Here is an 11,846-nt window from a genome sequence, read left to right as displayed (position 1 = left end):
TCCTGTGTCAAGTTTTGATATTCTGTAAGGAAAAAGTGAAATGGTTTCTGTTGTTCCTTGTTAATTATTTCCGGTGAGTTGATTTTTTACAACATCGAACAGATATAGTAACATAATACTAAAAATCGAACGTTACTTTTAACGTACATTCTAATAAATTATCATAAGAATTTTTATAATAATAATTTTTTTTTTTTTGTTTATGAGAAAAATAAAATGACGTGCATTTGAAATACAATCGATACCACGTGAAAACAAAACGCAATTTGTTAAAAAAAAGTAACAACAAAAACATAATAACAATTTGGAAAGACGATATTATCATCATCGTCAGGGATGGGACCTCAGGCGATGCTATTGTCCCGTCGGGGTCCGCCCCCTATTAGAGCCGATAGGTAATAATTACGAGCTACCGTGGCCGAGGCGATAAATAAAACCGCGGCCGCACACCGGTTTCCTTGTAGACGGGTCGAGTTCGCAGTTGAATTCACACGGTTTGAATACACAAGAAGAAAATGTTGCGAGCCGCAGACAACGTGATATTGCCAGGGCATTTTTTCGACTGCGATAACCACAGTGTTCTTGAGAAAACTTGTCGCGAGGACAGAGTTCGGTGCATCGGAGACTCGACGTATACCAACGAATTCAATGAAATAAATAAGACTACCGAGTACGGCGACGAAAACGACATGTCGTGGTATAAACCGCTGGAGGACTTTAGCACTTATTTGTTGGGCGAGAGTCATGTCACCGGTTGTGGGAGTGACGGGAGATCGGACGTGGATAATTTCGAGGATAAGAACAATAACCGAAAACGACGGAGGTTGGCGGCCAACGCACGTGAAAGGCGTCGCATGAATAACCTGAACGAGGCTTTTGACCGGTTGCGGGGAGTAGTACCGGCGACGGATGCGGAACGAAAGTTGTCCAAGTTCGAGACATTGCAGATGGCGCAAACATACATAGCGGCATTACATGATTTGCTCGACACCAGAAGCCCAACAAGCAGTTCGATGTCTCAAGCATCTGCTACACCAACATTTTTACCTTACGGTGAGTTTTACAGAACATCTAATCGAGTTTCACATTATTGAAATTGTCAAAGTTTTCTAATATTTTTCTCGATGATTTACAATAGTATTTATTTTTCTCGACAAGTGTAATTCCGACTAGAAATTCTAAAAGTAAATGTCACCCTTACGAATGATGAAATGTCTAAGTTCTGATGACATTTCGAATCAACACAAATGTTTTATAGTTTTAGTTTAAGATTAGTTTTAATTATATTTTATGAGACTGAATTGTTAAATTATTTAATCGTGTAAATAAAAATACAAAATTTTAAATATTAGTTTTTCTTGAACTACATTTATCTGTCCTGATATAATCTACGGTTTATATATATATATAAAATACATTAAAAAGTAAAACAAGTAATGTATATGGTATATTAGTTTAAAGTGAAATTTTTATTTATATTATAAGCCAGTTAATTTAAAATCATGCTAATGGTTCACGCAATATATTTTTACTAAACAAAAAGTAATAATGTCATAAAGGTGATTCAATTGTACAATTATTGAAAAATTCTTTGAAAAGTAAAGAGATAAAAATACAAAGCGGAATTATTGAAAAAGGTTTTGATCAAAAATATTCATGGAATTCTATGTTATAAATGTGAAGTTTCGTTTTTCAAATCCTATTAACCTATAGAAGTCATATATTCAATTAATTTTTCTCTCTATTTATACTTTACAAGAGTGAAAAAAGAATTTTTTTTTCTGTAAGGTATCGGATTTATTTTAATTATGTGGTATTTTAAGGAGATAAATACGAATTTATTTATTTTTTATTTTAAAGTTACTTCTTAAAAGTGCGATAACTTTGAGAAAATTGAACGAGTTGATTTAAAATATATCACTCTTAAGTTTTCTATAGTGAAAATAATGTAAATAAGTTTTAATATATTTATAACCCTATTATAAGTTAAGAAAATTTTAATTTTTAATTCAATAATATGACGATAAATACAAAAATAATATCAAAGACCTCTTTGAAAAGAAAACTCGTATTTTAAAATATTTAGACCAAAATCTAAAATTTCAAATTCGTAATCTAATTTTACATAAAAATTAAATTAAAACAATTTTGTTCTTACGGACTCTTGAGTACCTTTACCCTGTGAAACTTTATATAAACGTCTCTTCATGCAAGTAACTTAATACTTATGTTAGGAAAATCAGTAAAACCTGACAAACCCGTCTACCCTGCAAACAAAGTTTCCATTAATAGAGTTGTGGCCCTATTTTATTGATTTTTATCATTATTATTTTATTGTGGTTGAGTATGAGTACAAAAATCAGTGAAACTTCCGTCTTAGTGTTCATGGCATATGTTGTGTCTATAGTGGCTAATCAGCTACTAGTTTCGCATCAATGTGTTCCTTATTCAAACTTAACTTTAGTAAGTTTGATAAATAATTAAGTGTAAAAGAATGATCATTAATCAATTTGGTTTGTATGAATGAAATTGTCAATATACTTGTATAAGATATAATGTGTAATATCTTAATTACACATACTTGTATAAATTACTAAGTATAAGATAAAAGGTGCCGGTCAAGTGTTAAAAAGGAGGTATCCGTTTAGCTATTCGATAACTCGTCTTGTTTAGGTAAGTAGGTGTATTGGAGTTCATTTCCATTGTGTTGAACTGTGTGGGTTTCTTTTTCTCTCTGGCACAAGGAAACAAAAAAATATATACGTGTCCCAAACCTAACTGATAACACGCATATAAATTTTGATACAACAATTATCGTTTGTTGAACTTTTTATCTAAAATAACTATTGTCTTCTTAAACTACGTTTAAAGCGTATTTTTTTATTATTTATTACTTAAAAAAAACATTTATTTTTTAAAAATTTTAAAATAGCCACTATTTTAGTGTTTTTCATGTAAAAAAAATTGATAGGTATATATCAATTTTAGTATATCAAAATATGTCGTAAGAAAAGTGCTAAAAAAGATTTTTTCAAAACTTAGAAAAAAAAGTAGTAAACTTTTATTTTTCTCATTAGTAATAAATATTGATAAATATGGTTCAAACAAAGTCAAAGAAGGCAAAAGTTTTATAAAAATAAATCCAACAAAATGATTATACGATTAAAAGTTATAAGCATTGTCAGATAGATCTGAGACACTCTGCGTATATATATCTAACCTGTTCAAGCTAATTTATCTGTGCATAAACTTTTAGTTTATACAATAAGTTTTAGGAGTTGTACTCAACCCACGCCTGTATTTGTAAAGTATTTCGTAAATGTGAGTTCAATTTGCCGCCGAGCATAAAATCCGTTGTATCTCAACTGTAGAGCATAAAAAAATTCCGTATTCTTTTAACAATATTTAGTTAGACTAATAAGCACAACTTAGAGGAGATAGGAGGCTTAACTCCACTAGTTAAAAATCATCTTCTCAAATATTTCATTGTGGTTGAGCCTATGGTTACACATTTTTAAAAATTGTAATTATATTTTCATTAGAAGACTCACACGGAGTATTATGTAGCATGTGTTACAATTTTTAAGTTGGCTTAAAAATATGCACTAAAACTTTTATTACAAATGAAGTAAATTATGAACTATTGTAATAAATATGTAAAAATAAAAACAGATTTATAAGAACTAGGCAAACTACAATATTGTAAAGACTGAATGACCAGCAGTTTACACAAAGTAGTGATTACCACCAGGAGATTTTTTTGTGTACGACATTGTATTTAAATAATAATTTCTGGAAGAAAATTGTGACCATAATGTTTATCATAGTGGATAATATCTCAGATGAAGATATTAAACTCTAAGATAGGCTTAAATATATTTTTATTTTATTTAAATTTCTGAAAGTTTCATTCGGTCGATAATACTTTATATACAATACACATTTTAATATTTTATATGGAATGTGGCGTAGAAGATACGTAGAGTTGTGCAAAATATTCATTATAAATCATCTTCTTCACGTAACAAACTATTCTAAATATTGCAAGGCAGAGCTTGTATGTTTCAAGAATATTTGACCAAAACAATGTTTTATGCTGGTAAATTATTTTGTGAATTGAACCTTTCATATTGATGATTTGGATTTTAAAATACCCAAAAACAAAACGTATTACTCTTTTATTTCACATAAAAAATATTTTTATTAATATAACACCCCTAGAAAACACATTTTTTATTGAAAATAAAAAAAATGAATAAATTAGAAGTATTTATATATTTTTCTATTAAAATCATCATAACACTGTTTAGTATGTACAAATATCATTCATGGGGGGAGTTCATTTAATTCGTTCTATCATAGTCATTTCATAAAACACTCCAATGAAAAACTAAAACATTGAGTACCTAACGTACACTTACCCTTACAGTAATCCCTTTAAATATTCCTGTGTCTCAGTTGTATCATATACTCATTCTCCATTAGACAAGAGTATTATTCTGTATTCTAGCTCTTAAACAACATAAGTAGTGTTTTGTTCAAAATTACATGATATTATTATTTTGATTTATATCCCACGGCACTTCGTCAGAACATTACTTTTCTATTTAATCATGAAACTTTTCTTTTATCATATCAAATTGCAACAAAGTAAGTAGTCATATAGGATCAAAAATAAATAAATTTTGACGTGAATATAAAATAACAATGAGATGTTATTTTAGGTGACTTGGTTATACTTTGTGTTACATAAACGCTAAGGTCGGTAGTGTTAAAGTGGACATTATAAACTTAATTACACACCTTTAAGTATTTCATTTTTGATTATTAGCGCCGATCAATATCCTAGTAGGTATGACGCTAAGAACTCAATTAAAATTATTCATTGAAAATATATACTAGTACTTTGAATATTATCCATTACAAAAAAATAAAAGCATAATTGAAAAATGAATGTTGCATTTTCCAATATTACTACTAAAGAGAAATTGCAATTTTTGATATTTGTCAATGTCATATTATTATTAATTGAGCCAATGCTAAAATTAAATACCATTATAAATTCCTGTAGTTAAATTTTAATTATCGAATTGCATTTAAAATTGATCAACATTGTTTTTTTCTTCTATCGTAACCCATGACGAAATATGACGAGACGTTGATTTTATTTATTTTACAAGAACAATTACAAATATAAATATACTTGTACACTTTTGACTAAAAATTAATACTTTTGTGTTGAGTAAATTTCATAATTGGTTGGTATGATAAATTATTACTTTGCATCAACTGTGTTGATTTAATATTTAATATAATATTTTGATGAAATAAAAAATATAAAGTTGTACAATTTTACCGGAAAACGAATAAATCAGGAACGTCAAAAAAAAACTTGTTTTTTCACTAATTTTTTTTAATTTATTGCTGCACGTTGTGTAAGATAATCAAAAACTTTGTAATAATTTCAGTCTCATTCAAATAAAATATTTTTAAATTGATTTATTATGAAAATATACTTTAAAACGCATAAATCTTGGGGTGAGATATTTTTATTAAAACAATTCTGTTGTTGATAACTCAAACCTTTTTTATCTCGGCGAGGAAAAGGCGCAACTTCCGAGAAATATTTGAAGTTTAAACAATTGTAATTTTTAAAGCGTGTCGCGTGTGTCCTTATAAACAAGTTAAACAAAGGCATCGCATTTATAATGTGTAATACGATATGCAATAGTATTTTAATGGTTACATTGTTATGTAAGACTTTGAATCCGTGTTGTTAAGTTAGGATTGTATTATTGTTTCAATCGATCGGTTATTATTTATTAGTCATAAGCTATTAATTTCATTTAAGCTATATAGATTAAATATAATATTATTATTTAGCAGAGAATTAATCAATTATATTTAATGTACTAAATCTAGTATGTAATTGAAAGTTAATAAAAAAAAAAAATTAATTTTTGTTACATTCTAAAACTATACACACTAAGGTATAATTTAATATTTAAAATGTCTGTCTCAAAAAAATACTCGAAAAGAAAGAAAACAATTAATAACATTTAACGCTACATTTTTAAAAACTATAAAATGTTATGAAGCAGTTAAATTAGTCGGGCAGTTATTTTTTCGACAATATATCCATGTTATAATAACATTTAAGAGACATTATGGAATCAATTTAACGCCATTTTCGTCGCTTAAGTGCAATAAATCTTAATTATAGTTTAATTATTTTATTAAATTAGTAAATTTTCACAGTAATTTATCATTTTATAGACCAATTATGTAAACAAACGATTCCGGAAGTAAAGGAAATGCTTTAAATGCATTTAATATTTTTAAGGAGCTCGATTTAAACAAAATTGTATGGACAGAGATTAATTAAAATGTCAACATTTTGGTTGTACGTTGTATTTTCATTTGATTATATTCTTAACAACTGGAGAGACGCCTTATTTTACATGAGCCTGTATTAAGAGTGTAATTTACGGAGGATTACAGGGAAGCAAGTGCATTATTGCGTATATATCGGAAATCATTTTATGAATACATTATCATTATCTTCGTTATAAAGTTCGTGTTTGTTTGGATTTTGATTGTAGTGCTCACATCAACTGTGTTAACCATAAACTTTTAGAAAATTTGTTTTAACCACTTCCGAGACAACCAACTCCATGAAAATTTATCATCGGTATATTATACAGTACCACAGAGACTTTTTTTTTTTTGTTCTAGGGGAGGATTATTACCCTACGCTACATATCCAAATTAATTTACATTGATTAACATTAAGAAAAACAAGTAAAAATATCTATATACCATTGATGGACTCGGAATGACTAAAATAAACTTAATAAATTCCATACCTTAATTTCTAACTACATAATAACTTGCAGAAAAGTATAATTCACAAATATGTGGTTAAAGGAAAAAGAATTTTTACAAAATTTCACTATTTCACGTTGAAATTATAGAAACTTTGTGTAATTTTTCCAGATAATGTTTACTTTTACGGCATTAACTTCAAACCCATTTAGTTTTGTAAATCATTAATTTACAAAACTAAATGGGTTTGAAGTTTCCACCGTGATGAGCACAAAGAAACATTAAGTTTTGCTAAGTTTATTAACTGATAATAAACTCATATATGATTAGCGCTGTGATTAAAAATTATTTTTGTGTTCCCAAGTATTGGATTTCAATGTATAAATAATTTATTTAACATATTGATTTTTATTAGAAGTCGGGAAAAATATTTAAGTTTATGGAGTCATCGTACATGAAATCGATATAGAAAAAGTCGAATAGATGATGTTATCACCTAGTAGATCAAAAGTATATTATTAGCTTTTGTCCGCCAGTGACGATAGTACATTTGTATTCAACTATTACTAAGAAACTCAAAAGTAAATGGGATGGAGTATTGTGTCTAAGTTTCAAACCAAGACGGGATTTAGTAGACACTAAGAGGAAAACTTGTAATTCTCTATTTATATTAAAACAATGGCCAATAATGTGCTGTCCACGTTGATATGTTGAAATGCCTTTTACGGGTTCATCAATTACAATTTTTCTTTTTTTTACTGTCCAAATAATTCATAATGGTATAGAAAGTTATTTTTGACTTCTGTTAAGAAAATAAGTAACTAACAATTCGCTTTTAAATAACATTTGTTAAGATTTTGGATAGAAATCTTTATGAGAGATTCATTATTTCGTAAAAGAAGTGATAAGAATTTAAATTATTAATAATAAATGCCTATTTTGAATTCATCTTCTTTCATTTAAAATTAGAACTGTGACCTATTAAAATCGTACATAATAAAATATAACTAAAGATCGAAGATTTGGTGAGTAAAGGTCAAAATGATAAAATTTGATTACTTATTCATGTTGATTTAAGATCAAAATTACTATTCAATATATTTGATTAATTATTTATTATTCTGTATTGAATCACAATCAATACGGTTGTTGTAAATATATTTTTAGCAAGTATTGTACCGTTTTTATTTGAGACTATCTCAATTACTAGCTATTGTTAAAATAAGTTACAAAATATATTTCTTTATTTAATAATAACAAATACCAATATATATAATTGAATTAATGTTTTTACAAAAAAAATAAAATAGCTCTGCACTTTAATTTTATTTTTTAAAACCTATGTTCAAGAAAAATGATTTATTTTTCGTTACAATAAGAAAATTTTATATACACAGTACATATTTAAAAAAGATTGTCTGCCTGCTTTAGTTATAATTTTACTAATTTTAAAAACCTTTTAATGTGAAAAAAACAATTTTCGCTCTCTCAAAGGAAGTTAAGATTTTCATACTTATAATAAAAGAGAGTAATAAAATCAGGTCATTTCCCGACTCATCAAATTGAAACATAATGATTATTCCAATCAAATAAATAAATATTTAAATTATCCTAATAAGAATGCTCTTTAAAAAAAGTACCAATAAGTTCATGTCTATGAATACTGTAAGTACATTTTATTTTATTTATATCATAAAAATTCAGAAATAATTAAAATTAATTCTAAAAATAAACATTAAAAATATATTATTCATTAATACAAAAGGATTAAATATTATTAATGACATTTTCACTACTGTTAAATAATTTAATTTGTATACCTTGCATTGTACAACATTTATTAAACAATTTAAATAATTATTATAAAGTTTTCAATTTTTACTAGAAATTTAAATTTGCAGCTAGAAGAGCACACCCCAAATAAAACACAGTGGGCTTTTCTTACCGAATTCAGACAATAATTTCAAAACTTTAGGCTAATTTTTCACAATTTTTTTTTAGGCATGAAAAAAATTTGTTATGATTAACGTTGTTTTTACTTAATCAATAATTGAAAATGTAATTCTAAAATACAATATTTGTAGATGTAAAATTGATCTTTGAGGCAATTCGTTTTATTGTAGTATGTTGGTTTTTTATTATTATTATTTGATTAGGTTAGTCAATTTCAAAAATTATTATTTCGATAAACCCTAAAATACACTCTGATTTATTTCTTTTTTTTTTTTTAACCCTGAGTTTTTGCCAACCCCGAATTTTTTATAAAGATTTAAAATAAAATTTCGTTTATATAAAATTAGCAGTGTTGAGAAAAGATAACCCGAAATTCATTTAGATTAGATAAAGTAATTTGGGACACAATTATTTAGATAAAAGATAAAATAATTTGTCTTTTATTTAGATGAAACCACCACTTCAGTAAAAGTTATAACATTTCTTACAACAAAATGACTTTACATTAAGAAGTTTTCAAGGCCTGATAGTATAAAGAAAAACACCAATAACAAAATAAAAGATAAGAATAAGTAGAAATCAAGACAAGCTGTCAGTATTGCACCAACATCAGATTAGTGTTTCGCTTCGTTGATGAAATCTACAACGAATTAATTACTTTTAATATAAAATATATGTTTGAAAGTAATTTGAATAATTCAAACCTATACCGAATATTTTTAAAATTTGTAAGGTTAATAATTATAGAAATCGTAAGTATTATAAAATCTTTAACCAAACTCAAAATTTTCAATTGTGTTTTTAAAGATGGACTCATAATGGTTTTTTAATAATGTACTAAAAAAAAATTCGAATTAATTTACTAGACATAAGAGAAGTTGTCAATAATCGGAATTATTTCGATCCCTAATCCTGACGCAAATATTGTTTTGTCATTCATTAGCATATTATTCGATAGAACATATAAAATAGATAAAATATCTTATTCATGTTATTAGTGCAAAATCACAGACTATATGAAACATATTTAGTATAAAATGACAATAGTAATAATATATATATATATCATGTTCGGATTTTTTCAATCAGCTCTAGTTGTTGAAGTAATTGCTAATATCCAAAAATTACTTAATAAAGTTATATTAAAATATTTATTATTTTCATAAATACGAAAATAGTATTAGTGAAAAATTGAAACAGTTTTGCCATGTTCTATTTTTTCTAACCGGCATCTTAAGTTGCTATCTTAAATAATTAAAAAAAAATAAAGCTGAATTACTCCATACACATTTTTTCTTTTTGATTCACCCTCTAAACAAAAATTTTTTAACTAGGTATAGAAAATGTAATAAAGATTTCAAATATATTATATTTATGTTTGTTGTACCTAAAAAAGAATCACTGTTGATATCAAATAGTACGAAAACCATATACTTACATAACATGGCGTATTTGCATACTTAAACTTCTTAATATTATGTACGAAGTTTATAAAATAATTGTAATCGCATAGATTATTTAATTTTTTTTCTCATTTTTTAATTTAATCAAGTTTAGTAAATTTAGTTTTATAAAAGTTAGTTATTCATCAAATTTTAGATCGGGATGTCAGTTTGTGTTTAGCACTTTTTGTAATACTGTTCTCGAAATACGTAAACGAGATTTTAATAAGTTTTGTTGCATTTTGAGTTAAATATTTTAAGTATAAAATTAAATATTAATAATCTTAATTAAATATTTTTAATTAAGAGGCTGTGGCATCAATGAAAAAGAATATAACAGTAGGATCAGATAAAGTGCCAGTAGAAGAATGATAGAGTACCCAGAGAGGTTTTAAAGTTGGCATTAATAAGAAAAGGAGTCTCTAAAAGGTACATTAATATAATAGAAGATTCTACAAGATTGTAGTGAGGCCAGCTATGATGTATGATTCAGAGTGTTGGGCGGTTGATAAGAAAGTAAAGCAGAGATGAGAATACTTAGATGGATGAGTGGTGTGACTAAAAAAGATAGGATAAGGAACGAGCATATAAGAGGGAGATAGGTGTAGCGTCAAACGAGGATAAGATGAGAGAAAATAAACTTAAATGGTTTGTTCATGTTATGAGGAGAGAAGAATCGGAAGCTGTAAGAACAGTTATAGAAATTAATGTTAAAGGAAGACCAAAAAAGAGATGAAGGGATGCTATTGAATGCGATATGAGGACAACTGATGTGAGCGTAGGTGATGTTAGAGATCGTGTCAAGTGGAAGTTTAAGATAAGATTGGCCGACCCCAAGTAGCTGGGATTAAGACGAGGAAAAAAAAGAAAAAATATTTTTATTATTTCTATTAATTTTAAATAACAAAATATTTATAAATATCACAATTTTGCCATATTTTTTGAAAACTGTAGGCTTTTATAATATTATACAATATTAATAATTTTTCTTTTTACAAACATTTTTAATTCTCAATAGTTTCTGAGAAAATAAGTGTCTTACCAGATTCGATCATCCTGTATATCATATAAAATTAGTTTCGATGTGAAGCTGAAAGGTATTGGCTTTGTAATGGTGTGCGTTTTTTTTAATGTCTGTCCATGAAAATTCTCAGTTCTCACTGAACCGATTTCAATGATCAAAAGATTTCAATTTTAATCTCGTTGAATTTAGTGACTGATAGTTAGGAAAAAAACTTCAATTTTAGAAATTTAGAAATATATCTCGAAATTACTCTACTATAAGTAAATGTCTTTTCAAATTAATCTTCTGCACTTTAACCTTTATAACGTTTTTTAAAAACAGTGATGAAGACTTAATGAAATTTATATTGACAAATAATAGAAACAATAATCTTTTTTTAATATACTTTTTATTAAAACTGAATTAAAAACTTAAGTACAGGATTATTTTAAATTACACCACCCACGCATGCCAAATCTTTCTCAAGTTAATATTTTAAAAATATACCAAACTATTATATTACATTAAATTAAAGATTTTGAAATTACTACTATATTAAGAAAAAATTGTCTGCCCATTATTTTTCTATGAAAAATCGACCAGCCCATAAAAAACTTGCAATT

General features: G+C 26.6%; 1 protein-coding gene across 1 annotated transcript; it reads left to right on the top strand.

Moving 5' to 3' along the window:
• Positions 1 to 246: 246 nt before the first annotated feature.
• LOC126901465 (protein lin-32-like) lies at positions 247 to 1,346 on the top strand. Its single transcript, XM_050677919.1, has one exon. The coding sequence runs from the start codon at positions 516 to 518 to the stop codon at positions 1,092 to 1,094; it is 579 nt and encodes a 192-aa protein (XP_050533876.1). The 5' UTR covers positions 247 to 515; the 3' UTR covers positions 1,095 to 1,346.
• Positions 1,347 to 11,846: the final 10,500 nt, after the last annotated feature.

This window comes from Daktulosphaira vitifoliae, unplaced genomic scaffold (assembly GCF_025091365.1).
Source record: "Daktulosphaira vitifoliae isolate Bord-2020 unplaced genomic scaffold, ASM2509136v1 Scaffold_3, whole genome shotgun sequence".
NCBI classification, from domain to species: domain Eukaryota; kingdom Metazoa; phylum Arthropoda; class Insecta; order Hemiptera; family Phylloxeridae; genus Daktulosphaira; species Daktulosphaira vitifoliae.
The sequence above is the reverse complement of the archived record's forward strand: the minus strand, read 5'-3'. Positions and strand labels throughout refer to the sequence as shown.